Here is a 24,882-nt window from a genome sequence, read left to right as displayed (position 1 = left end):
AAACACTGAATGTCAGCAGCTGTATGTTACACTTATTTCCTGTTCTCAGCACAGATAAAACAGGAGTTAGTGTTGATAAGGGTTGAACTAGGGGCTACACACTACAGTGAAAAATTCAAACAGTAAAAGGAAAGTAAGGTTGGGCTGGTACAATCTGTATTCAGCACTAGCAGGTAAGAAATAACATGCACTTTGCATACACAGTGTAAGTGCCATTGCTAAGAAGCACAACTATCCATTAATCATTGAATGTCTGAAATATTCAGGGTAGCCAAAGTAACAGAGAACACATGTAAACACTGTTTTATTTTTGCTATTATTTTTTATTTGAATGTAAGAAAATGTTTCATTTTTTTCTCATCTGTGATTGTCAGGGAAGAGAATCAGTAACTTCAGGGAATTAAAAAAAAAAAAGGAAGTAAGAAGCCTTCAAATGTACAGTGAACTTCTGTTCAGAATCCAGCCACTGCCCTCTGGCAGGAACAGGAAGTAGAAGTGCTCAAATGATCGTGAAGGAAGATGAATCGCAGCTGAGATTTTCCGTCAAACTTCTTAGTACCACCAACAAACACTAAGGCCTAAATGCATACCATATAACAAACCCACCAAGAACAATGCAGCATCTTTAACTGCAACTGAATTAACTCTGACTTTCTGGATTGTGGAAAACAAATGTGGAGAATATGCCCTTTTAGCAGGCATTTTTCATTAACACAATATATGACCAGTTTTAAGAGTCTCATTTGGCCTAAGCTCTCCTGCTGTCACAGTCACAGCATTGTTTGCCCAGAAATGCACTTCTAGTTTTCCCTATTAAAAGCACAACTTTCAACTTTTTTTTTTAAACAGGAGAACTGGCCAGACGTCAAATGAATGAGCAGAAGAGAGACTAATGAGAAGGTACAAGCCTATCCTTGTACTTTTTTATTATTCCATAGCATGGGACACAGTTAAAAAATTGACAAAGCTGTGCAGTTAAAATAAGTTTTTTCAAACAGTAGATGGAAGGTGCTGAAAGGAAGCTAGCTTTATACTTCATCTGCAGTACTGACTCCATTTCCAGATGTTTTACACCCAAGTGAGCTTGATTCAAACAGTAAAGGGATTAGGTGGACAAGTCCAATCACGCACTGCTGGCATGGTCACTGATAACAGATCATACCTCCTGGACAAACAGCACCAGAGCATATAGGAATAACAACAGTGGTGTGGATACCAACCTTGTGTCCTCTCTATTCAAGACATAATGCACCAGAAGATATTTCTTATTCCAGGTACATCAATTACCTTTACACATCAAAAATGCCAGGAGGGAAATCACACCAAGCCAACTTTATTCAAATTCCTTAAAATACAACTGAGGATCTTGGTGAGCAGTAACAATGAAGCAATCCGCTAACCATCCTGATGAAGTAGGTATTGCTCCTTTATGAGAAAATTAAGTCAAAGACTTTAAAGTTTATTGGCACAGGTTACACAGCAAGTACATGCAAAACAAGAAGCTGAACTCTAATTTGGATCCCACTAAGAATTGGATTACCCATCTGCTTCAAGTTAGACTTACTCCCTTGCCAAATTACACCTTATGTAGCCACTGAAAACACTCGACCAGACTGCATGGCCCATGCTAGCTAAATAAAAAACACAAAGTAGGAACTGAGCCAATTAGCATTACAAAATTACGAGTTTATTGCAAAGTAAAATGAGTTTTTCCCCTCTACGGCACATGCCAGAGCTGTTAAAATTTTACACTTTTGGCTAAATGTTACTCAAAAATCATATCCCAAGTTGTCAGAACCAAACTTACTACTTGTATATGTATTCACTTTCACAGAAGACTAAGTACCCTGCATTTATTTATGGCTGATATCCAAATACTTTTAATTAAAGGCTATTAACTCAAGAAGTTGAAGAAAATCCTTAAAAAAATATTCCTTAGCCAAACTACAGTGTACGTATATTGGGAATAAAATGGGAAGTCAATCAAAACAAAACAAATTACAAATACCATTTACTATGGTCATGTCAACAACTGTTTGGGTCATCTCTGCTCATCATCACAATATTACTCCTGTTTTGAACATTCTGCTATTCTGCTTAGCAAGTTAATTACCACAGTTAAACAAGACAGCAAATCAGTCCGTATCTTCAACGAGAGAAATTTCTTCCTTTTTTTCTAGCTTGGATACCTGCAAGTTAAAACGAAATTGATTCAATAACAATTGAAATAATTATATATATTTTTATGCATATATAAAAAGTAATAGTACAAGTAAGTTTGCATTTAATGTCTCTGGTCTTTTCAGACTTCCATCACAAAGCAGTGTAGAGTCCAGATTTCCCAGTAACTGACAGTAGGTTATGTTCTAAAGGACAACTTAGCAGGGTGTTGCAGTCAAAACATAAGATCAAACTTTCTTCCTGCCTGCCTCCATAACCTTCCCACATCCAAGTTCCCACTTTTTGTGTTTTGGTCAGTTTGGCGACTTCAGTCAGATCAGACCAGGCCATAACCTGAAATCCTGCCTCTAAGAGAAAGTCTAGAGTAATTAAAACTGAGTGGAAATGCTTTTCATACACACACATACAATTTTACAACACTGATCTTCACTGTTCTTAAAACTTAAGAAAAGCAATTACCTTATATTAAGCTTATATTAACTTCTATTAAGCTAAGCTGTTGTTAAAAGACTAACAATATAAACAGTTTCAGAAAGTATTCTCCAAACTCAAACAAGAGCATGAACTAAACCCAGTGCTTTCTACATTATTTATTATCTTTGGAAAATCCAGTTCTACATTTCCCAGATCTGTGGGGATATACAGGGAGGGTCATATTAAAAATTCCCTGTTCTTACGTTCTTCCTTCAACATCCGCTACTGGTCGCAAGACACACATGAAGATACTTGGGCTGTTAAATCTTTTTATTTGACCAAATGCAGCTGATCTCATGTAAGCACTGGAAAAAGCAGAAGACAGACTTGCAGATACCTAGTCCTCAGGGGCAAGAGTGCCAGTTTTCTTCTGCGCTCTGTCACGGGTCCTTCATATTATGCCAGCTATTAAAATCCCAATGAACATTCTGGCACCTAGAAAGTGTTAAAGTGCATGCTCTGACCACATATCCTTTACATAAGTTATAACTCAAAGGCGGAAGCTACTGGAGTTCCTAGGACTTCTCTACACCACTAGAAATTTATCACCCAGGTAGAACCTTCAGCTAGGTAGAGGTTAATAATACTAAGACTCCAAAGGCAAATCTGGCAACTGCCAGCAAATGCTATTATCTCAACTTCCTTTACTGTTGCTCCTTCTGCAGCAAATACAGATGTACTTTTGCACTTCAAAGAGCGGGTAACTACATTGGCTTGACTACAGTACAAGCATCCAAGGTAGAAAAGTACTTTTCACAAATCCAACGGATTTCTCTATCATTAGCACTCCAAATCATTTCCCTTCACACAGGGGCTTAAGATGTAACTTGATTCTTTTACAAGAAAACCCAGCATTACCTAAGTAAAGGTGAATTTTACATCATCCGGAGTTTATGCCTTATTTTCATAGTCCTGCTACTACACAAAAAAAGCCAAAAAAGTGCAGATTAAGTCCCAGGAGCACAACTATAACTGAGACACTGTACTAGAAACTGTTTGTCCTCAGAATTACAGATGTGCTGGATACACACAGTAAGTGGAAATGCTTACAGTATTCCCCTTCTTGAATAGGGAAGATCTGACGCATCTTATTGCAAGTCATCATTTTCCAGTCTTGCAAAAAGCTAACTCATTGTTATGGATAGCAGTTCAGGTTACTGCTGCCTACATAACAGATTCTTCCCCAGACTTGACTCCCAGTTTCCAGGAATAAGTTGCAATGGCTAGTACCCTTGCACAGCACTACTGCTATTACATACACATCTAGTTAAAGAGTGTAATAATATCCTGGATCATGAAGAGAAGATCTTTATCACAGTTACTGTAAGCATTAAATAATTACATTTTGGTCTAGACCCTACAAAAATATTTTACCCAACTTCCACTGAGGCCAAAAGAACTTTTGTCATGGACTTCAGAGGGAAAAAGTCCAAAATGATGGAAAAAAATCTTCCACCATACAGACCTACAAAACAGTGCTGCACATGGCAGGTTTCATCCTAGGTTTAAAGGTAATAAAACACCATTACAACATGTCTGGCATTTCACAGACGAGGGAATTAGTATTTTATTACACATATAAACATATTCTTAAAAGCAAGTGAGGTGTAAAATCTCTGGCAGAAACAAAAAAAAACTTTCAAGGTGCTAAAATTATTCAGTACTTTTGCCTTAAAAAATGCATTAAAATAACATCAAAGGTGTAACTAAAAAATACAAAGTTAAGCATAGTTCTGATAATTGCTTGAGCCCCACCACACCTCACAGTGCTCAAACTAAGCACTGTACCATAACTATTGCTCCATCTGAGCAAACACGTATTTGTGAGTCAACTGACTTAAGGCTGTTGAAGCAGGTGGGAAAAGCTTTCACAACAAATTGTGGCTTTTCCTACACAGATGCAGGTCAAGCCTTAAATTCATAATTAAACAAATCCTGAACTGAAACACATAAACTCATCCTCTGCATTAGCATAGTGAGTATGGGTACACCTATTAGTTTCTGGCCTCAGGACATATATTCTCTTTCTTTTCCCTCTTCTCACTTTTAAAGCATTACAACATGCTGTACTTAACAACAGAAACAAAACAAACGGCACGGCCTACACTGAACCCAGAGAATTTTTAGCCTCATAGCTATGTGAAAAGAACACTCACAAGAATTTGTTGTAACTATTACATCCTAAATGCTAGCTGCCTCCTATTGGAGGTTCACTGGAACTGAGCTTGTCTCATTGTAAGGGCTTTAAATACAAAACTATATAAGAAGCAGAAGGCATTTACCTCTTTATCTATACACCTAAATTGCCAGGACCATGTAGTGTTATAAAGGAAAGGCCTCAGGTCAAACCGGTTATCATCTGGACTGTAGTTTTCAGCATGGTAGGAAGGAGTGAGGGTGGTCATTTTATGTCTGTTAAGTGAATACATCCTGAAGAAATGCTTAACCTTCGATGCCACCTGGTGTACAAAGAATATAACTTTAAATCACATGAAGTTTGTCAGTATTCTAAAAATCTAGAGAGCTGTATTTTGGAGACTGTGTTCTAGCTTTACACATCCATTTTATGCCATTAACATTTTCATAAATTATCTACCACTAGTATGAACCCCTGTGGATGACCCTGCCTATAAGAGGCATTTAAGACCACTTCCAGACTCTCAGAAGACGTCTAAAAGTGCACACCAACCTCTCCAATTCAGGTGAAAAATCTGACCTTGTTCCTTTATGCACAAGAAGGGAAAAACTACATAACAGCAAAGCAGATGGCTCTGCAGCATAGATATTCTTTCAAAGCAAGAGCCAAGTTCTGTCTCAGAATACACAACCACAAGGCTTCAACAGTAGTTAGCCATGTGTATTTCAGAGAATACTTTTCCCCTGAAGGTATAGTTCTGAAGTAATTATTTTCAAGTTACCCAATTACTTTCTAACAACATGCAACACTGACAACAGGCTGCATTAATTTAGGAGATGCATACCAATTCTTCCAGCATATTAAGTTATAGCTGTAGAATAATCTCTAGACACAGAATAATTAAACTATCCTTTTCTATTCAAAGGAATTCTACTCAACCTTCCTCCAAACATACTCTATTTTGGCAAAGATGTTATAGGATTTGATTTTTTTTTTAATATTACCTCTCTTGGAGTACAAATTTCCTTCCACATATTAATCAGCTTACAGAACATACTGTATGGTCCAGCCTTTGCGATTTTTCTTAATTTGCCATAGATGGAGAGCTCTGCATATGTCATTCCCATATCCACCTGCAATCCCACACACACAAAGTCACTGAAAATCTTGACTATGTAAACTATAATTTATAGTTTTATGGAGAAATTACAATAACCCAGTTTAGTCAAACACCAAAATGAAATCGCCACTGATCAGAAAGACAGATAATCATATTACAAGCAGAAGTACCTACTGAAATCTCTCTAAAATAGGAGATGTGAAATCCTTCCATGAATGTATTTGATTTGTATTTGATCTCGCCAGTAAAAACATTTCTTTTTTGAAAAATATTTGTTCATTTTCCCTTCTAGGTGACTTAAACGAAGTGTACTTCAGTAAGGTAAGGCCAAATAAAGAAAATCATTAATTCTAGTTCAGCAACCTACTGCTGTATCATAAAGACCTTCAGTCTTTAATAATTAAATATCCATCAGCCCTCAGAGGTAGTTGTTACTATCCCCATCCTCTCTTACCCACAGCACAGGACAGCACAGGGAGAAGAGGAAGGGCTGTGCCACCAGTTATTTCCATAGCAGTAAGGCCCTGACTCCCTTTTGATACTGAGTTATTTTGCTGGTTTGGAAACTTGTCAACATAGGTAAGTCAGGTGTGGGATACTAGTGCCTTGTCAGCAGGTTTAAGACAGTTTACAATGTGCTGATCAACAAGTATGGATACAGACAAGAGCAAACAATAGTTATTGGACAAAAATCAAATTTGGAGATAAGGCTTACCAGAGCATTTTAAAGTCACTGTCCATTACCTCATCAGTTTGAGCCACTTGTCCATCCACCAGGGGCTCTAACTCTGCAGTGGGTGGAGCTGACATGATACTGTAAGAAAAAGGTAAAAAGAAAAAAATTAATTCTATCCAGCTTTGTGAATACTAATTAGCAAACTAGTTTGCTAAGCCTGGTTTGTTAAAAATCAAATCCTTTATTAAAAACTTCTTCAGGACATAAGCTACTAAAGAATTAGATGATGCCAAAGAAGTGACACTTGCAAGCTGTTTCAGGTTTAAAAAGCAATGCTTTACACCAAAACATAAAGCTTCTGGTTCGCACAGTATGAAGACAGGCTAAGAAAGTTGGGCTGTTCAGCCTGGAGAAGAGAAGCTGTGTGGAGATGTCAGAGCAGCCTTCCAGTATATGAAAGGGGGCCTACAAGGATGCCAGAGAGGGACTCTTCATCAGAGACTGTAGTGATAGTGTAAGGGGAAATGGGTTTAAACCAAAACAGGGGAAGTTCAGGTTAGATATAAGGAAGCTCTTCCCTGTGAGGGTAATGGGACATTGGCAGAGGCTCCCCAGAGAAAGTGTGGCTGCCCCATCCCTGGCAGTATTCAAGGCCAGGTTGGACAGAACCTTGGGCGACATGGTCTAGTGGAAGGTGCCCCTGCCCATGGCAAGGGGTTGGAACTGGATGACCTTAAGGTCCTTTCTAACTCAAACCATTCTATGAATCTGTGATTCTACAATTAAAACCACCAATGTTTGCATACAGTAATTCCTAAGCCTAGCAGCATTTTCAACAACCAGCAATTTACACTGTGTAAGCTACACAATCATTTAAAAACAGAGCGATGTGCAGAACACTCTTCTTCACTAGCATCTGCAATATTGCTGTAGCATAACTCTATTAATAGAAAAAAACCCACCAAAGCATATTGTCCACAGTATGCTGCATACAAATACAGTCACCAAACACCACTGCTTCACTACTCACCTTCTGAGGGCTGTGAGGTGAAAATTTTCAATGCAATACTGAATGAAGTTCTTCAGATCAGTCTTGCTGATTCCACCAATGGGATTGATATCAGCACTTGAGCAATCATACTTTGTCAGGTAACCTCGGAGACTAAATAAGAGAGGACATGTTAGAGAGGAATAGGAAATAATAATGTAACATGACTATAATCTATAATAGTTTATACTATAGAGAATATATATGTAGCATGAATACAGGGAAAACCAGACTGCATGTTGTCAACATATTTATACATCAGAGGCAAACATGGTCAGCTGTAACAGGGCTATCCTAAAGCCACAAAACTGCCAGGAGGGCACTTCAAAACTGTCCACACTAAGGTAATAGATCTGATGCAAAACACTCAAAATACTGCCCTGACCAACTAAAAAAAACCCCAAAACATTAACACCAAAACACCCACAGAACCAGCACATACTATTCTCACAGCTTTAGAGGTTATCAATCCCACACTCTTATGAGGACTGCTTTAATCTTCAAATAGTCAGCTGTAAGGTCAATGGCCCAAGTTTCTAAAAGCTCTTTTTTTCAACTGATAGTTCACAGCTTAATTGCTGATACAGCAATAGAAAGATACAACCAATAAGAGACTGGAGAGTTAACCTGGTAACTACATAGGCAAGCTCTACTGAAAACAGCTAAGGAAGGAACATTTTAGGGGAAGACTTTGACAATACTTTGGCTAAATTTCTGAAAATTACACATTTTTCCATTGAGGCCTGTGGAGACAGTGTTCTCACAGGAGAATGAATATCTGGTAAATGAACTCTGAATAACTCCGAGGGATACAGCAAGGCCGTGGGAGGCCCGAGGAAGCCTAAGCAAGCAAGATAAGAAGCAGCTGGAATTCACTGAGTTATGAGAACTGTGGACTGTCGGCAAGCGTTCGAGGTCAAGTTCTCACACCTGTGCTTAACCAATTATATGTTAGTCACTAAGGGTCCTCAAGACAAGTATCCAATCATGATATGCCAAATTGCTGTAGGTGTGTGTAAGCAATAGTATATAAGGAGTTAATGCTTTGCAATAAATGGCTTTTTGTCTGATCATATTGATCTCTGACTGAGCCCATTCCACGGCAGAGGCCAATACAACTATTTTAATTAATTTTACTGCTATCAGTGTACTTTTAGCTTGTTACCTGTTCTTGGTAACACTACACTGGGATTGGTAGAGTTGCAAGAAAATGCAGTGACCTGCTCTCAGTTCACCTGGTTTTAGGTCTCTAACTTCCACCAACCTTTCATCCACATTGGCTGATCCTAGCACCAGAAGTCCCCCTGGCATCCCACGAGTCCATAGTGTCAGCTGGGCAAACAGGTAGGCAAGGACCATTCTTATTCTAGCCTGCAAAACAAAATGAAAAATAAAGCTAACTTGAGAAGCAGAATAATTCCTCCCAAATCACTTTTCTTAATCAATTCCCTAAACAAACCCACAAGGAACAAAATACAAGGGGGGCAAGCATTACTGCAAAAAGTATGGTCTTGTGGAGAAGATGCCAACATGTAGAAAAGCCAGGTTCAGTATTCACTACTGCCACAGACTTCTAAGACCAAGCAAGTTCATTCTATTACAAACTGCAGAATGGGGTATAGTTGCCATTTCCTACCTCCTGCAAGCTTCTTTAAGGATCCATGACCGATAAAGCATGCAGATAACCCATCTGTCTATTGTAGCCTTTTATAGAGCATTAGACTAAAGGGATTTGCTTACATAAAATATGTAAAAAGTTCTCTTTGCTTTTGTCCTCTGAAACTCAACCTTTTCTAAGGATGATCTCATGGTTTAAGCCCAGTTGGTAACTCAGAATCACGCAGTCGCTCACTCACTCCCCTGTTCTTCCTCCCCCACTCTCCTGGAGGAATGGGGAGGAGAATGGAAAGAATGTAACTCCCACAGGATGAGATAAGAACAGTCCAGTAACTAAGGTATAACACAAACCACTACTGCTACCACCTATAGTTATAATGATAAGGGAAATAACAAGGGAAGAGAATATAACCACTCACGACCTATCAACTAATACTCAGCCTGACCCGAGCAGTGATCTAGCCCTTGCGGGTAACTGCCCCCAGTTTATATACTGGGCATGATGTGCTGGGGTATGGAATACCCCTTTGGCTACTTTGGGTCAGGTATCCTGTCTCTGCTTCCTGCCAACTTCCCCTCCTCCCTCGCAGAGCATAAGACTCAGAAAGCCCTTGGTCAGATTAAACATTACTGAGCAACAGCTAAAAACATTGGTGTTATCAGTGTTGTTCCCAGGCTGAAAGTCAAAAACACAGCACTGCACCAGCTACTAAGAAGGAGAAAAATGACTGCTACTGCTGAACCCAGGACAGTATTTACCCCTTATTCCATGCCATTCACATCATGCTCAGATCCCACATTTTTCAATATACCATCACTTCATCACAGGAGCTGGAGTAAAATCAACTCTTCCATTCCATCTGGAAACCTGCTCACCAGAGACTGAAACCACAGTTTTCATGTGATAATCATCCTTGACCTTTGTTTTCCTCTTCAATACATGCACCCATTCTCCCAGAACTGACATAGGTTTTTCATCCCACTTTCTCATGTCTTCTCCGTGTTCCAGCAGGTAAAACTATAAGGTGGCCTGTGGCATACACCTCCTATATCTTTTCTCTCAAGCAGCAGGGCACCTTTTGTTAATAGCTGAGACGTGCGTTGGTATACATGGGGAGCTGGATAGATCGGATAGATTGTCTCTCAATTGTTTGAACTCCTGGGACAGTTTTTCCACAGCTGAAATGACGGAAGGGGTGACATTGTCTTCAGACTCTCGGAGTTGATGAATCACTTCATCCACTGTTGGTTGTGCTACGTCATGCCAGGTCACTGATGCCAGTGAGTGAGTATATGATGATGGTGCACTCCACGTAAATTCCTGCCACATGGGTCATGTACATTTGACTTCATCTGGATGTATGGATGCATTTCCGGCATCTGGCCTATGACAGATTATCTCTATAATGGCTGATTCCCTCAGAGACTGGATGCCTTTCTCTAGAGTAGTCCACTTGGCCGAGCAACTCATAACATTGTCCTTGTACAGAAACGTTTCCTTCACAGCTGCCAAGAGCTACCTCCAGAGGCTAAGGGACCATTTCTCTTTTGCAATCTCTTTGTCAATTCTCCCTTCCCTAGCAAGTGATCCAGCTGGTTAGCTTTGCTACCTTCTAGTTCCTGACCATCGGCCCCATTGTCCCAGCGTCAGAGCAACAAGGTGATAATGCGCTCCCCTGGATGATGAGTGAAATCTTTTCGCATATTCTGTAGCTCAGCTGAGGTCCGGGGTTGAGAAGTCACCTCTTCTTCTCCCTCTTCCTCTGATCCACATAATAACTTTTGTGCAGATGCTGTCCCATGTAGTAAGTGCATTGGTTCTTCATCTTTCTTCACTGCATGGGTTGCTTTCTTGTCCCTTTTGTTTGCTTTTCCCCTTGTGTACAGGGGCAACCAATATTGGCATGAATTGGTCCTTTGGTTTAGCTGCAATGATTATCACTGTGGTTGGAGTGGCTGCACTGTCTGCCATTAGGGTTGGAGTGGGTGCACTATCTGTTGTCAGGGTTGGTGCAACCACTGTATTTGGGGGTTGAGTAGCACAAGCAGCTGCGTTGTCTGTTGCTGTCAGGGTTTGAGTAGCTACTGTACTTGTCACTGGGGTTGGTACAGCTGCTATGCTTGGAGCTGGAGTAGCTGCGTTGTCTGTTGTGCTCAGGGTTTGAGTAGCTGCTGTACTTGTCACTGGGTTGGTTCAGCTGCTGTGCTTGGAGCTGGAGTAGCTGCATTGTCTGTTGTGGTTAGGGTTTGAGTAGCTGCTGTACTTGTCACTGGGGTTGGTGTAGCTGCATTGTCTGTTGCTTTCCCATCAGATCCACAAACATCTTTTTCCCTTTGAAGGTGCTCAATGGTGTTGAACAGGGCTCTGTAAGCATAGGCCGAGCCCCAGCACATTGCCATGATTTGTCCCTCTCTGGTATAATCAGGATGGCAACACACCTCATTTAAATGTTCTCCTAATTTTTCTGGATTTTGCACTTGTTCAGTGGTGAAGTTCCAAAGCACTAGAGGAGCCCACTGGCCTAGGTACTTGTCCATACTATCCCACACACCCTGCCACTCATGACTGTCCAGCCTTGGGGAAAATCCCTTGGTCCTCCTTGGTTAGATGATGCCGTCTAACCCTAGACAAAACCCAAACCCAACTCTGCTTAACTTTTGAGATCAGACAAAATGATCATGGGCAAAACACACTCTGTGTGCCAACATGATGATCCCCATCACAATCGGCAGGCAGGTCTCCAGGGTAATCAAACGCCATTCAAAACCTTCAGAACCCTCAGATGATGCTGTAAATAGTTTGGTGGGGGAGCTGGGAACATAAGGGAATGTCTCCTTCACAGGCTGACCACCCAAGGAGGGGAAAAAAAAATGTGTAATTGCTAAACACTTCTGTTATATACCTCCCATAGTAAAGAGGTGATGACCACACTGGGAACACAAGCCAGACCAGTTTCATGATCAATAAGTCTATTGTATTACAAATCATTACCATAAAGTACAGCAAAACAAGAACGTTAGCGCAGGCCCCCCAGCCAATAAATGCTAAAACAACAAATACTGGCTGTGAGTAAGGTACGACACGCTGGAACTCCGAGATCAAAAGCAACAACTTTGAGAGCCTATATATCAGCATTGTGACAAGTGACTATTAGTCTGAAACAACAAATGTTTATCACAACAATGATTAGACACACTCTGGTCAGATCGGTTATTGTCTCAACCCTTTGTGCCCCATGTTGGCCACCACAAAGAACTGTGGTTCAAGCCCAGTTGGTAACTCAGAATCATGCAGTTGCTCACTCACTCCCCCCATTCTTACTCCCCCCATTCTTCCTCCCCCACTCTCCTGGAGAATGGGGAGGAGAATTGAAAGAATGTAACTCCCACAGGTTGAGATAAGAACAGTCCAGTAACTAAGGTGTAACACAAAAACATTACTGCTACCACCAATAGTAATAATGATAAGGGAAATAACAAGGGAAGAGAATACAACTGCTCACCACCCAGCAACCAATACTCAGCCTGACCCAAGCAATGATCCAGCCCTTCCAGGTAACGGCCCCCAGTTTATATACTGGGCATGATGTGCTGGGGTATGGAATACCCCTTTGGCTACTTTGGGTCAGGTGTCCTGTCTCTGCTTCCTGCTAACTTCCCCTCCTCCCTCGCAGAGCATAAGACTCAGAAAGCCCTTGGTCAGAGTAAACATTACTGAGCAACAGCTAAAAATGTCAGTGTTATCAGTGTTGTTCCCAGGCTGAAAGTCAAAAACACAGCACTGCACCAGCTACTAAGAAGGAAAAAAATGTCTGCTACTGCTGAACCAGGACAGGTGGTAATAACACCAAACAGACCGGAGATTCAGCCTCCAGCGCTAGCCACAGCTGTGTGCTGTTAGGCAAATCACTGCACTCCTCTGCAACTAAAGCCAATCCCATTGCCAAAAAGCTGATGAAGGGTTCAATGTTTACTTCCAGAGGAGACAGCTGGATTTATCCAGTAACAGCAGGGGGAGAGAGATTAAGTCTCCTGCTAACAAAAACAATAAAACATAACAATCAACATTTAGCCAGAATCAATACAGAAATGCTGGTTAGGTTGGGAGCTTTTAAAAACAGGCCAAAAAGAAAGCCATCAAGACAACAAAAAGTACAGGAGCCAGGGACTAGAAGTCACTTGGAAGCTGTTTTCCATCAGTTTATAGGATACGTGTACCAGCACTACCCAGGCACAGTACCAATCTGTTGCAACACAATGAAAATGCATAACTGGTAAGGTGTATTTAAGTTGTTTTTTTATGAGTCTGTGGAAGATTAAATACCTTCCAACGTAAAAAAATATAAAAATTCTCTTCTTCCTTCTAAAACAGAGGACATCTAGGAATTGGTATGGGTAAACTTGAGACCTCACACAGAGTCTTTCAAAGGCTGCTAACATTCATCAAAGTCTAGTATCCGTCAGCAATAATTTTGAGTCTTGACCTGCCATCATCCTACTGGATTTCAGACTTGTCTCTTAGAATAGTTTGCTGCTCATTTTCCTAACCTGGCAATTCCTTTCTATTGGGCTGTTTTTCCAAACAGCACCGGTGCTATTGATGAGCTATAAGCATGTACTATTTCAGAAGGAGGGGGTAAATAGGAGGAGACAAAAAAAGAAGAAAAAAAAAATGGGGGGGGGGGGTGGAGAAAAAAGGCAGAAAGCAAAGGTCTGACCTGATGCAGCCCACGTGAAACCTACCTGCACATTCTGGAGAGCCAGGTTTTCTCTTTTGCTCCCTCCAAAGACAGAAAACAGGGGAGTTCGACCCGTCACCATGCTGAAAATTCCCACAATAGCTTTCACAGCTGCATCTATGTTCAGATTGATGTGGTAGCTGAGAAGAATTCAGGCAGAAGTGACTCACTGGCACCATCTGGCCAGATAACACAGCATTAAAAAAAAGGCCAAAAACCCAGCCAACAAATGACATTTTAAAGCTGCTACCATCTCAGATTTGGTATGAAGAAACTTAGGAAAGAATAACACTTCCCAGACTCTGTTTCCAAATGTCCATATCCTCCACCAAATGCTTCTAAGTTTGCCTCACATTTATACAGTTAATGAGTCATGTCTGTAGTACTGCTGTTTAACATACCTACTTTCCCACTTCTATAATTTCCCATTTTAGAGTTTGAAAGTTTTGCATTAAAGTCTATGCCACAACATAATTTCCCACCCCCCAACACTTTTCAACTTGTACCTGCCTATTTGCTCAGCCAGAAGTTTTGCCCTGTTGCAAGTATCCTGGGAGGAGTTCTCACTAGCCATATAGCAAGTGGTAAAGACACGCTTGCAAAACTCTCGAGGATCCTCAGGGACATAGTTCTCATCATTCACAATCCTGCACACATCAGCCAGCACATCTGCATCTGAGGACAGAGCAAAAAAAACAGAGCAAGAGCAGAAATTGTGCTGCTGCTAGGCAAATACCTAGTATGTCTTGTATTCCAATTAAGCTTTACACTGCCCCTCACAAGTAAGATGACTCCATCGTTTAACTCCCCAAACTCATTTTCATATACTGAATAAAAGAATGACTGATTTTGCTCTGAATTTTGAACATGGAAATATTAAATCTTTTTGTTCTATGCCTTAAAGAAACTTCATACATTCATGTATGAACTTCATTCATACATGATCCCATATGTACAAAGCATAGCTAAATGCATATAGCCTACTTAAAGCCAGTTGAAGAGCTCTATCCATATCTAATCATGTTTTGTAGTGCTGAATTCAACAAAAGGAGTAAATGCTCATGATAGACTGAAATCCTAAAACTACAACAGCCAACATTTTGAAGAATACCCTGGACAGAAACTAGTCTGAGTTCCACATCTAATCCGTAAACCCAAAATGAAAACTACTAAGCCAGTTCAAAGAACTGAAATTTGGGATTTCTGAAGAGATACAAAGGATTCCATTAGAGCAAATGGGCAAGAGTCCACCACTAATGACGCCTTGCAACTGCTCTTAATTTGTCCATAACCATTAGTAAGCATAACTATCCAGACGCACATATCTACTTACTTCCATTCTTGACTGCCAGGCAAACCTGGTGACACATAGAATATACTATGCAAGCTGTAGCAGAGCTGTCAATTCCACCACTAAGAGGTAGGAGGAATCCTGCCTTGAAAACAGAGCAAGAAAGACATTTTAAATAGCAAAATTAGAACATTATATATTGTGCTGTTCAGAAACATACTCTTGGGAAAAAAATTACACATGCATTGCTCAAGTCTACTTATATTCTGCTAGGAAAAAAATCAAACTAACCAGACCTAGCAAACTCTCTTAAGCTCTCAGCAAAAGGATAATCAAACAAGTAGTCAGTGTAAACCCTTGCTAGAAAATCTTTCATGATGTCTTTACCCTCCAGTAAGACAGAAAAGCTAATACTACATTTTTCAAATATATTTCACTGTTAAACTGAATTACTAGTTCATGTCACTGTGTGTTTTAAACACCTCCATTATGCCACTGAAATATTATCCTATCTGGAAAAAAAAAAAACAAAACACCAAAAAAAAACAACAAAGCAAACCAGTGTTTCAAAGGAAAATAGATCCCCTTTATTAGGTAAGGTTGAGTGTTGCTTTCAAAGAAAGCATGTCTCCTAAGGAAAAGATCTGAAGAGCATACTGAGTTCACACTTTCCATACAGGTTTTAAGTCTGACTGAACTACCAGTGAAAAACACAAACCTTGCACCTCAGACTAACCTCACTTTCTGTTAACGGCAGAAAGGGTAACAATGTGCAGTGTCCCTACGGCATAGAAGATGATGTGTATGCCAAGACAACAAACAGAAACAATTCTTACCTGTTTGCTACGCCTTAAATAGTCCCAAAGCCAACATGCAGGACCAAGGCTGAAATCAGAGAACATGCTTATTCCAAGAGCGTTATGGAGTAAGACCTAAGCCAGTCAACATTCTTACTGTGGTCTTCCAATTAGCTATTTTCTTATTTAAATATAAATAAGATCTTATGTTTATCTCTCGTTTGAGTTTTGGGGCTTGCTTGTTTTAAATCAAAATAATTTTCAAGCAACAGATTCAGTATGTACTTACCTGATCTCCTCCTCAGGACTATGATGTCTCCACTGGATTGGCATACAAGTAGGTACGGCTACATCACCAGAACTTGACAGAGCAAAATTCACTTTTACTCTGGGATAAGGATTTACTTTACTTGCCTAAGCAAGACAACAGAAGAATTAGGAAGGCATAGATTTTAATGTAACATATACCTGTAAAACATCAGATCTATAGAATACTGTGAAAATCAAGACGTGCAAATACTTATAAAATTCAACAACTGCTCTAAGTTGGCAGAGTTTACAAACACAACCTTCCATCAGGAATTCTTACCGCTAAGTTACGAGAAGAAATCTCTGCTCTGTAGCTTCGAACATCCTCCAAGTCTAGAGTGGCCACCAGCACCTCCTATGGAAAGGTTTGCAACATTAGATTGCTTCTACACAGATACACAATGTTTGATATGCCTGGATTACAAAAACTGTTGAAGAATGCATGGGTTTTTTTTTTTCAATACAGATTTTCATGCTCACTTCACAGGTCATTTCTGACTTGGTACAATTACTTACATTACCAAGAGAGTGCAACTCGGGGAGATTTAAGTCGGATATGGGGAGATTTAGGTTGGATATAAGGAAGAAACTCTCCACTGTGGGAGTAGTGAGACCCTGGCACAGCCCCATCCCTGGCAGTGTTCATTGCTTGGAGCAACCTGGTCTAGTGGAAGGTGTCCCTGCCTGTGGCAGGGAGATGGAAGTGGATAAACTTTAAGGTCTCTTCCTACCAAAACCAGTCTCTGACTCTATGATTCTAACTGACTTTCCTCACTGAGTACACCAGGACACTCATAAATCACAACAAATTTACAGTGTTCATCAGATGGCGAAACAACAGGTTCACCATCAGTGGTGGCAAAACACAAAAGGCAATAAACATACTGGGGAAAGAGATTAATTTGGCACATACTGTGAGGAAACCCAGAACTTGGATAACCAATCTACTGAGAAAGGATTTCTTGAACTAAAACTCAAACTATCAAATGTTTTGTCTACCAAACCAGGTCATAATCAGTAAACTGCAAGCTTTGACCATTTTTTTTTCTACAAGGGAATACAAGTTCACAGGGTCTCTCCTACACAGAGTGATTGCACACGTTAACATTTTCATGAGGTCCCTCCACTGTGACAGCTCTTCCATGCTCACAAAAGCAGGAGAGCTACTGTAGATCAGGTCTGGGCAATTTTACTAGGAAAAAGCTTAGATCAAGTTAAACAGCATAAGAAAAATACATCTTCTTTAGTCTACAGACATGGACCTAGTATGTCTGGAAATGGAATGTCTGGAAATGGAATGTCTGGAAAATGTTGAGCATAAATTCAGCTAATTTCAGCTGTAACTAGCAGCTGTAGGTTGAATGTATTACCACATCATCAAGTGAAAACTGGGATCCTTGTGCAACTGTTTCTCCATTCATCGAAATCATGGCACAGCCATCATAATACAGACGATCACCATCACAGCCTTTCTGGTTAGCTAAAATATATATTCCACCATTCTGGGAGGAAAACAAACACACAGACAAAAAAAGTGTTTTTCAGAACATTGCACCTGGCAGAATGTTAAAAGGCAAAATGTTATTTCTCCGTTCCTAACAATTTTGTGCTATAGACAGTGCACCCCAAAGATGTACAGTCCCCCACAGCTGGTTCAATTAGGGAAGGTAATTGCAGATGAGAAAACAAGAAACTTAACAACACAGACTGTCAGGGCCCCCACACTCATGCTATGTCCTTGTCACAGAAAACTGCTCTGAGAAAACAAATGCGATGCATAACCAAAACTGGGTTTTTTTGTTTTTTGGGTTTTTTAAGCATATACCTTTGCTGTGGCAGAATTCACCAAATCCACCCGGGTGTGAGCCTTCCGCAGCACATGGTGACTCCCTGAAGAGTTAGCAAAGATTTCCACACCATCCAGTCCCATTTCAATATGAGGGCTGTCAAAGCGAAAGGCAGAAATAAATTGAGCTAGTGATACCGTGCTGTGAGGTATCAGTTAAAATCACTGAGAAGTAAAAATATCTCTGACAGGTTTCTGCATGTCTTAGCTCAAACAAGGCCAGGATTCTGAAAAACATCTGTTTTCTTGCACTGCCTCACTCTTCTCTCAAAGAGCACTAGTTGACTGCAGAGGGCAGAAGGGCTTTTGCTCCTGTTCTAAATTAAGTGCCTCCTACTTGATAGAAATACAGGTCTCAAAGAAGGAGAGAATAAGACAATCCTGGTCTGAAAGGACAACACAGAGATATTCTTACAAGGTAAGTTGTCACATTTAGCTTCCCTCAGTAAATCCAAAAGCATAAGCAAACAGAACCATGAAATTTGTTCTGTTCTTCTTCTTTCTCCAATGTCAAAAGAGCCACTGAACACCCCCCACACACACCCCCGTCTGTAATATATCACACCTGCAGTTACAGGGAAATGCATGTCTGTAACTGGAAAATTTGGAATATCATTGGGAAGATACTGTTTATTTTCTGTTGACTGCAACAGCTTTCACGCAACCGCATCTCCACTCACACCAGACCTTTGTGAATGGGATCTACTTTGTCACTGGGAAGAACTTCGAACTGCAATAGCAACTAAAATAGCAACAGGAAAAATTGCTAAAGGGCACTAAGTTTTGCTTGCCCTCAGTAACCTTTTGCTCTTTCCTGCTGCATTGTCTAATGCTGCTTAAAAAGTAAAGCAGAAGGATTAAGCTAACAGCTAAACAGAAGAAATATAAGTGATGTATCTCAAAGTGATATTGTCTAGAAGCTTACGCTCTAGCTTGTCAAATCATAGAATCATAGAACGGTTTGGGTTGGAAGGGACCTTAAAGATCATCTGGTTCCAACCCCCCTCTGTTAAGTGGAATGCTTTGGAGGAGGTGGTCAAAGCCAAAGATAAGAATAAGGTAATTAAAATTAAAAGAGCTTCTATTAGTCTCAAATTTCTGAGACTAGGTACAGTAAGTGGGAATAATACAGGATTATAATTACTAGAAAAAAAAAATCAATACTGTAAATTGATACAAAATAACTTTGTCATTTTGACTCGATATGGATCCAGAGAGGACATTTCAACCTCAGGTAGAACTAAAAGCTGAGCAGTATCTGGAATGCAAGCACTATAATCATCTGTCTTTTGTTTCCTAAGGTCACCTTTTTCATTCTGCTTCTTATTGTATTTCTCTCCTACTTTCTGTTTCAGGTGAATTTAGCTTACCCACCCCAATCTAGCCTAGTGAAATCTTTCCCCATTATGTATTTATTGCTCTTAATGCTATTTTAGCTTGCTGGCACTTTCTGAAGGTTATACTACATAGAAGAATAACAAGCATATTTTTTCCCAAAACATTAATTTTGGGCAAGTCCAGGGTATGTTTTAATTTACTTTTCATTTCGTCTCCTTCACCTGTTTGGTGCCCAGAGTTCTTCACATATTTCTGCCCCCAGGCAGGTATCTAAGGTTGCTAGCACTGCATCCCCAAAAGGAACAGTTTCCTGAGAAAAACAAGAACATATAGATAACAGAAAAATCTGTTCAGTTAAAAAAATTAACTACAAATCTTAAAACTATACAAAAATTGAATTCTTATGTGGAATGAGTATACATTAATAACATTACACCTTCATTTTACACCAAATTAAAAAAAAAACCTCTAAACTGCAAATTTCTGGACTGTACTAATATTCTGTGGTGACAGTATTCATATTCAGTGCTTTGCTCCAGGACACAAAAACTGCTTCTGAAATAAACAGTTGTCCTGGTTTGAGCAGTAGCATTTTTTCTCCTTCTTGGTAGCTGGTGCAGTGCTGTGTTTTGACTTTCGGGCTGAGAACAGTTGCTGATAGCAAGTATGTTTTGAGTTACTGCTCAAATGTTTGGTTTGTCCAAGGCCTTTTTCTGAGCTCATGCTCTGCCAGGGAGGAGGGGAGGCCGGGAGGAAGGAGAGACAGGACACCTGACCCAGGCTAGCCAAAGAGGTATTCCATACCATAGCACGTGATGCCCAGGATGTAACCAGGAGAGAGCCGGAAGGGCTGGAGCTCTGGGGGGATGGAGGTATCGGTCGGTGCTCGGTCGGGCAGGGTAGGGTGAGTTATGGGTCGGTGGCTGGTGAGGTGTTGTATTCTCTTCACTTGTTATTTGCTTTATCATTATTGTTTGTAGTAGTAGTAGCAGGAGTGATTTGTGTTATACCTTAGACATTAAACTGTGCTTATCTCAACCCGTGGGGGCTACATTCTTTGGATTCTCCTTCCTAACTCTCCGTGAGTTGGGGGAGCAAGGGGGGGAGTGAGTGAATGAGCTGTGCGGACTTGGTTTAAACCACGACAACAATCAGCAAACAGACTGTCTTTTGCTAGGAATCATGCTCACGCTTTAGCTGAAAACAATCCAAGTTTTAGAGCCTTCTGAATCAAGAAGGGTATTTTTTTTTACCTCAAAAGACATAGTCATCTCTAGTCTCCAGCCCAGATAAACTCAGAATTGTGCAAAATGAGACAATCAAGGTCTAGTATATACAAATGACTGAAACAAACTTTTAGTTTACTTGCTTTGCTACCAAATACTAACATAAAGAAGGTTAAATTATGCTCTATAACTAAACTGAGAACTCACTGAAACCTGTGAAATTGCAAAACAAATGAAAACAGAATTTGGTGTACTATAGTTTTATGCCACCAGTTCTATGCATTTAAATTGCTGAATCTGGAAGTTGCTAAAGTTAAAAAGAAAAATTAAAAAATTTCTTTTAACTTACCTGACCAGTTAATTCCTGAATTATCCTGGGTAGAAAATACTCCTCTACATGCCTAAAGCAGATTTATAGGTTGTTAATACACAGAGTTATGTATATTACATATGTATATGTAAATCACAGAATACAAACTGAGTGTCATGTCCACATTTTGTCACCTTCTAACACTGATTAAAGAAACTGTACTTCAGCTCTACACAGCTGTATATGTTTAAAAAAATTAAAAAAAAAAAAAAACAAATTCATACTGTGAGATTAATCAGAAATATTAAGATTATAAGATAGCAACATCCCAATTTGCTTCAGAAATGCATGGTAAACACTGCTACATCCTAACCATAAACTAGACCTGACAAAGAATCAGTTGTACCATAGAATCATAAAATCCCAGAATGGTTTGGGTTGGAAGGGACCTTAAAGCTCACACAGTTCCAACCCCCTGCCATGGGCAGGGACACCTTCCACTAGACCAGGTTGCTCCAAGCCCTGTCCAACCTGGCCTTAACACTGCCAGGGATGGGGCAGCCACAGCTTCTCTGAACACCCTCTGCAAGTCAAACACCAAATAAACATTTCTCTTTTTGCAGTATTACATGAGTAACTCAGAATTCATCTGGAATTGCCTGATATCAAGAGGACAGATGCTTTGCTACTCTCTTAGAAGTACTTCACCAACTCAGTCATGTTAAAACCATTCTCTGGACTACAGGATAAGTGCACAGCATCAGTGTATTTTGGAACATCCCAAGGTACACAGCTTTCATCCACTGCAGTCATTTAAGATTCTGACAGAGCTAACCCATTTCACATTGCTTTCCAGTTTAATTGATATTGAAGAGGATGCAGCAATTGAGCAGACAAACACAGGCTCTTCCAATCCCAAACCACGTATGGTTAAAAGTAAACAGAAAGAAAATGCATTCTTCCAGCTCAACAACTCAAGAGTTTCATTGCACCTAAGTCTTCTAACGGCCCTTCAATTATGTAGCTCTGCTGACTCTGCCCTGCTGCTCATCCTGCAGCAGCACTCATCACTTCTATAGAGATTTCAGTTCTCCTGCTGGGGCTGCAAGCAGCAAGCTGTGCTTTTAAACACAATTTTAATGCTAGCCAGCCTACCTTGCTTTGGTCCATGGGGTAAACCATCGAAGTTCCCTGTAGTTTCCTGTATTTGCCAATGACATTTTTGGTCTAATCAGAAGAATTTTTCTTACAACATAAAACAAAATAGAAAGGGTGAGCTAAGACCTGATGTACAGTAAATCAAAATAAAACTAATACCAACTCTTTTTAGTAGTAGTATTATTATTATTTACATTAAACAACTACCACATACAGTAATTTTTGAAGCTTCCATTTGCAGAGGTAAAGGATTTGGGTTTTTTTTTCTGGAACCTTTCAGAAAACAGTGAAAATTTCCACAAATTCAGAATGGAAAAAAGAGATAAGGGAAAACATTAGCTGTCTCTGTAAAATGTAGCAGGTAGGAAGACAGCTCTATCATTCCACATAGCACTGAAGAATCTTTCTTGAAGGCCACAGAAGTCTCTGAAATTATATACTAACGTATTGCCTCACAAAACTTACTTATTTAAAAAGATCACTCGACAATTGTAGCGAACATTTCTGTGCAGAACAGGCCTGTGAAAATAAGAAGCAACATTATCAGCAGCTGAGCTCATTAAACAAAATCTAAATAAGCCACAAAATCTACTTCACTGAACAAAACCTATTTTTAAGACAGGACTTCTACACTATGTCACAAAGGGGAATTAAACAAAACAAGATACTGAATTTTAGCTTCTAATTCTTTAACTCTGACAGCTGTTTGCAAAAATCAGTGTTACTGACTCTTCAGCCAGTCCCAGACATATCAGCTGCTACCAGACCACTGGCTTTCATCAGGAACAAGCAGACCAGAAGAATCCCCCTGGCTGGGCTGACTAATTTGGGCTTTAAACTAAAAGGGAGGAGACTGAGATGAGATTTTAGGAAGTTCTTCCCTGTGAGGGTGCTGAGGCCCTGGCACAGGTTGCCCAGAGAAGCTGTGGCTGCCCCATCCCTGGCAGTGTTCAAGGCCAGGTTGGACAGGGCTTGGAGCAACCTGGTCTAGTTGAAAGTGTCCCTGCTCGTGGCAGGGGTTGAAACTGGGTGAGCTTTAAGGTCCCTTCCAACACAAACTATTCTGGGATTCTATGATTTAATCAAATCTGACTTCCTATGATAGTACCAGGCTAGCTTGAAATAAAGTTAGCTTTACGTGTTTGTATCAATACTAACAAGCAGGTCTTACATGATAACTATAATTCATCACTCTTCACTGTCATCATGTGACTTACAACAGTTTCAGCCATTCTGACACACATGGATGTTAAAGGTGTCTGCCAGTCAAAGCCAGCTATGTTAGTCTGATATTTCTGAAGGTGAATCAATTAATAATGACCTTTGCATTATATGTAGTACAGAGTTCTACCCATGGCATTAGGGTTCCTACTTGTCTCTTGAAGGGCTCTACCACCAGAAATCTTTCAAAGGATCACCCTTCAAATAGTGTTTTGCCTGATGCAATCCTAGTCATGGTATTTATAAGGGAAAGTAGTGCAGGTCCCAAGATGTTTAAACATTTGCTGCAGAGCCCTCAGTATCCAGACACACAGCAGAGGCAGCGCTCCCCAAGGACCTAACCCTTGACCACACGTACACAACCAAACTTACATTCCCACATCGCAGATAATATCTTGGGTAGCTGGAGACTCCAAAAGCTTTGCCAGAACTTGAAACGAATGCAGGAGTGTGTCAGACTCATAGTAGTGATCCAAGCACCCATAACCACTGCATTTAAAAAGAGAAAAAATAAGCCAAAACATTATCACAACCAAGGGAGCAGAACTTCCTCAGGTAAGGTATCTCATCCACACACGGAATTTATGTGGAACAGGAAGAAGCAGCACTACCAACACTATTCCTGCTGACAGCATTTAAAACTCCATAGCATTGCTGAGATACTCCTTCCCAGAGCAGCAGCCTGGGTGGAATTCAGAGCACTACAGTTTCTATGGAGGAAGACTCGCTGCAGAGGTCAAACAGAAGTAGTGGGTACCAGCCACGTTTCCAAGACAAGAGAACCAATGTTGTGCTTTCAACTACCTTGGTTTTCTTTGCAGTGACAGCCGTGTGCTCTAAGCAACAACTCGGCCAATAAAAAGACCAACGGCAGGGCTCATTTTCTTACTCATGGTCCTTCAGTTACCAACTGGGAGAGAACCGAACCCAGACCCAACCAGGCGCTCTTACCAGATCTCCAGCTCCGGACCGAGCCGGTACCGGGCTCCCTTGGTCTTTGCGATGCCAATACCTGGAAGAAGGTTGGATCAAACACCAGCCGGGGGCACCAAACCACCCCACTCAGCACCACCCACAGCTCCCGCGCTTCCGGGAACCGGACGGCATAAACCAGACACTGCCTCCGTTACAGCCCCGACAAGGAACGCACGACCGGATAGGCACACACACTCACTTCTGACAATCCTCTTCAGGTTGCCCTCAAAGTCGAGGGCCCACTGGTTGAGAGCGCAGGCGGCCACAGTCACAGCTCTGCCCATGGCGACTCCGCCGCTTCCGGGGCGGTGCCGTGTAGCCGGCACCGCACCACCACGCCCACTCCGTCCCCTCGGCCCATGGGTTGAGCGCGCTCCACCAATGGGGTGGCGTGAAGGGGAGCGGAGCGCGGCGGGGAT

General features: G+C 40.8%; 1 protein-coding gene across 3 annotated transcripts; it reads right to left on the bottom strand.

Annotated features, from left to right (window-relative positions):
* Positions 1-399: 399 nt before the first annotated feature.
* Positions 400-24,771, bottom strand: NADSYN1 (NAD synthetase 1). Of its 3 annotated transcripts, XM_005150559.3 has the most exons (21): positions 24,663-24,771; positions 24,440-24,500; positions 23,861-23,977; positions 22,733-22,786; positions 22,265-22,354; positions 21,149-21,200; positions 19,795-19,883; positions 18,215-18,332; positions 17,760-17,891; positions 16,670-16,744; positions 16,370-16,494; positions 16,120-16,168; positions 15,326-15,428; positions 14,499-14,667; positions 13,997-14,132; positions 8,901-9,007; positions 7,619-7,750; positions 6,657-6,726; positions 5,797-5,925; positions 4,938-5,114; positions 400-2,189 (listed from the first exon to the last, which is right to left on the bottom strand). In XM_005150559.3, the coding sequence occupies exons 1-21, from the start codon at positions 24,745-24,747 to the stop codon at positions 2,136-2,138; spliced, it is 2,124 nt and encodes a 707-aa protein (XP_005150616.1). In that variant the 5' UTR covers positions 24,748-24,771; the 3' UTR covers positions 400-2,135. The 3 variants fall into 3 exon arrangements, with proteins under 3 accessions (XP_005150616.1, XP_030906204.1, XP_030906205.1); XM_031050344.2 differs by lacking the exon at positions 24,440-24,500 and having other exon boundaries at positions 24,663-24,744; XM_031050345.1 differs by lacking the exons at positions 400-2,189; positions 4,938-5,114 and having other exon boundaries at positions 5,795-5,925; positions 6,628-6,726.
* Positions 24,772-24,882: the final 111 nt, after the last annotated feature.

Source organism: Melopsittacus undulatus, chromosome 8 (assembly GCF_012275295.1).
Source record: "Melopsittacus undulatus isolate bMelUnd1 chromosome 8, bMelUnd1.mat.Z, whole genome shotgun sequence".
NCBI classification, from domain to species: Eukaryota; Metazoa; Chordata; class Aves; order Psittaciformes; family Psittaculidae; genus Melopsittacus; species Melopsittacus undulatus.
This window is presented reverse-complemented; position numbering and strand designations above follow the sequence as displayed.

Excerpts from the sequence above, each read along its gene's own strand:
- NADSYN1 (XM_005150559.3), bottom strand. The coding sequence starts at position 24,747 with ATGGGCAGAGCTGTGACTGTGGCCGCCTGCGCTCTCAACCAGTGGGCC. Across the intron at positions 19,884-21,148 it reads TTCAGGAATTAACTGGTCAG|GAAACTGTTCCTTTTGGGGA; the intron begins GTAAGTTAAAAG and ends TGTTTTTCTCAG. Across the intron at positions 5,115-5,796 it reads AAATTTGTACTCCAAGAGAG|GTGGCATCGAAGGTTAAGCA; the intron begins GTAATATTAAAA and ends TTTGTACACCAG.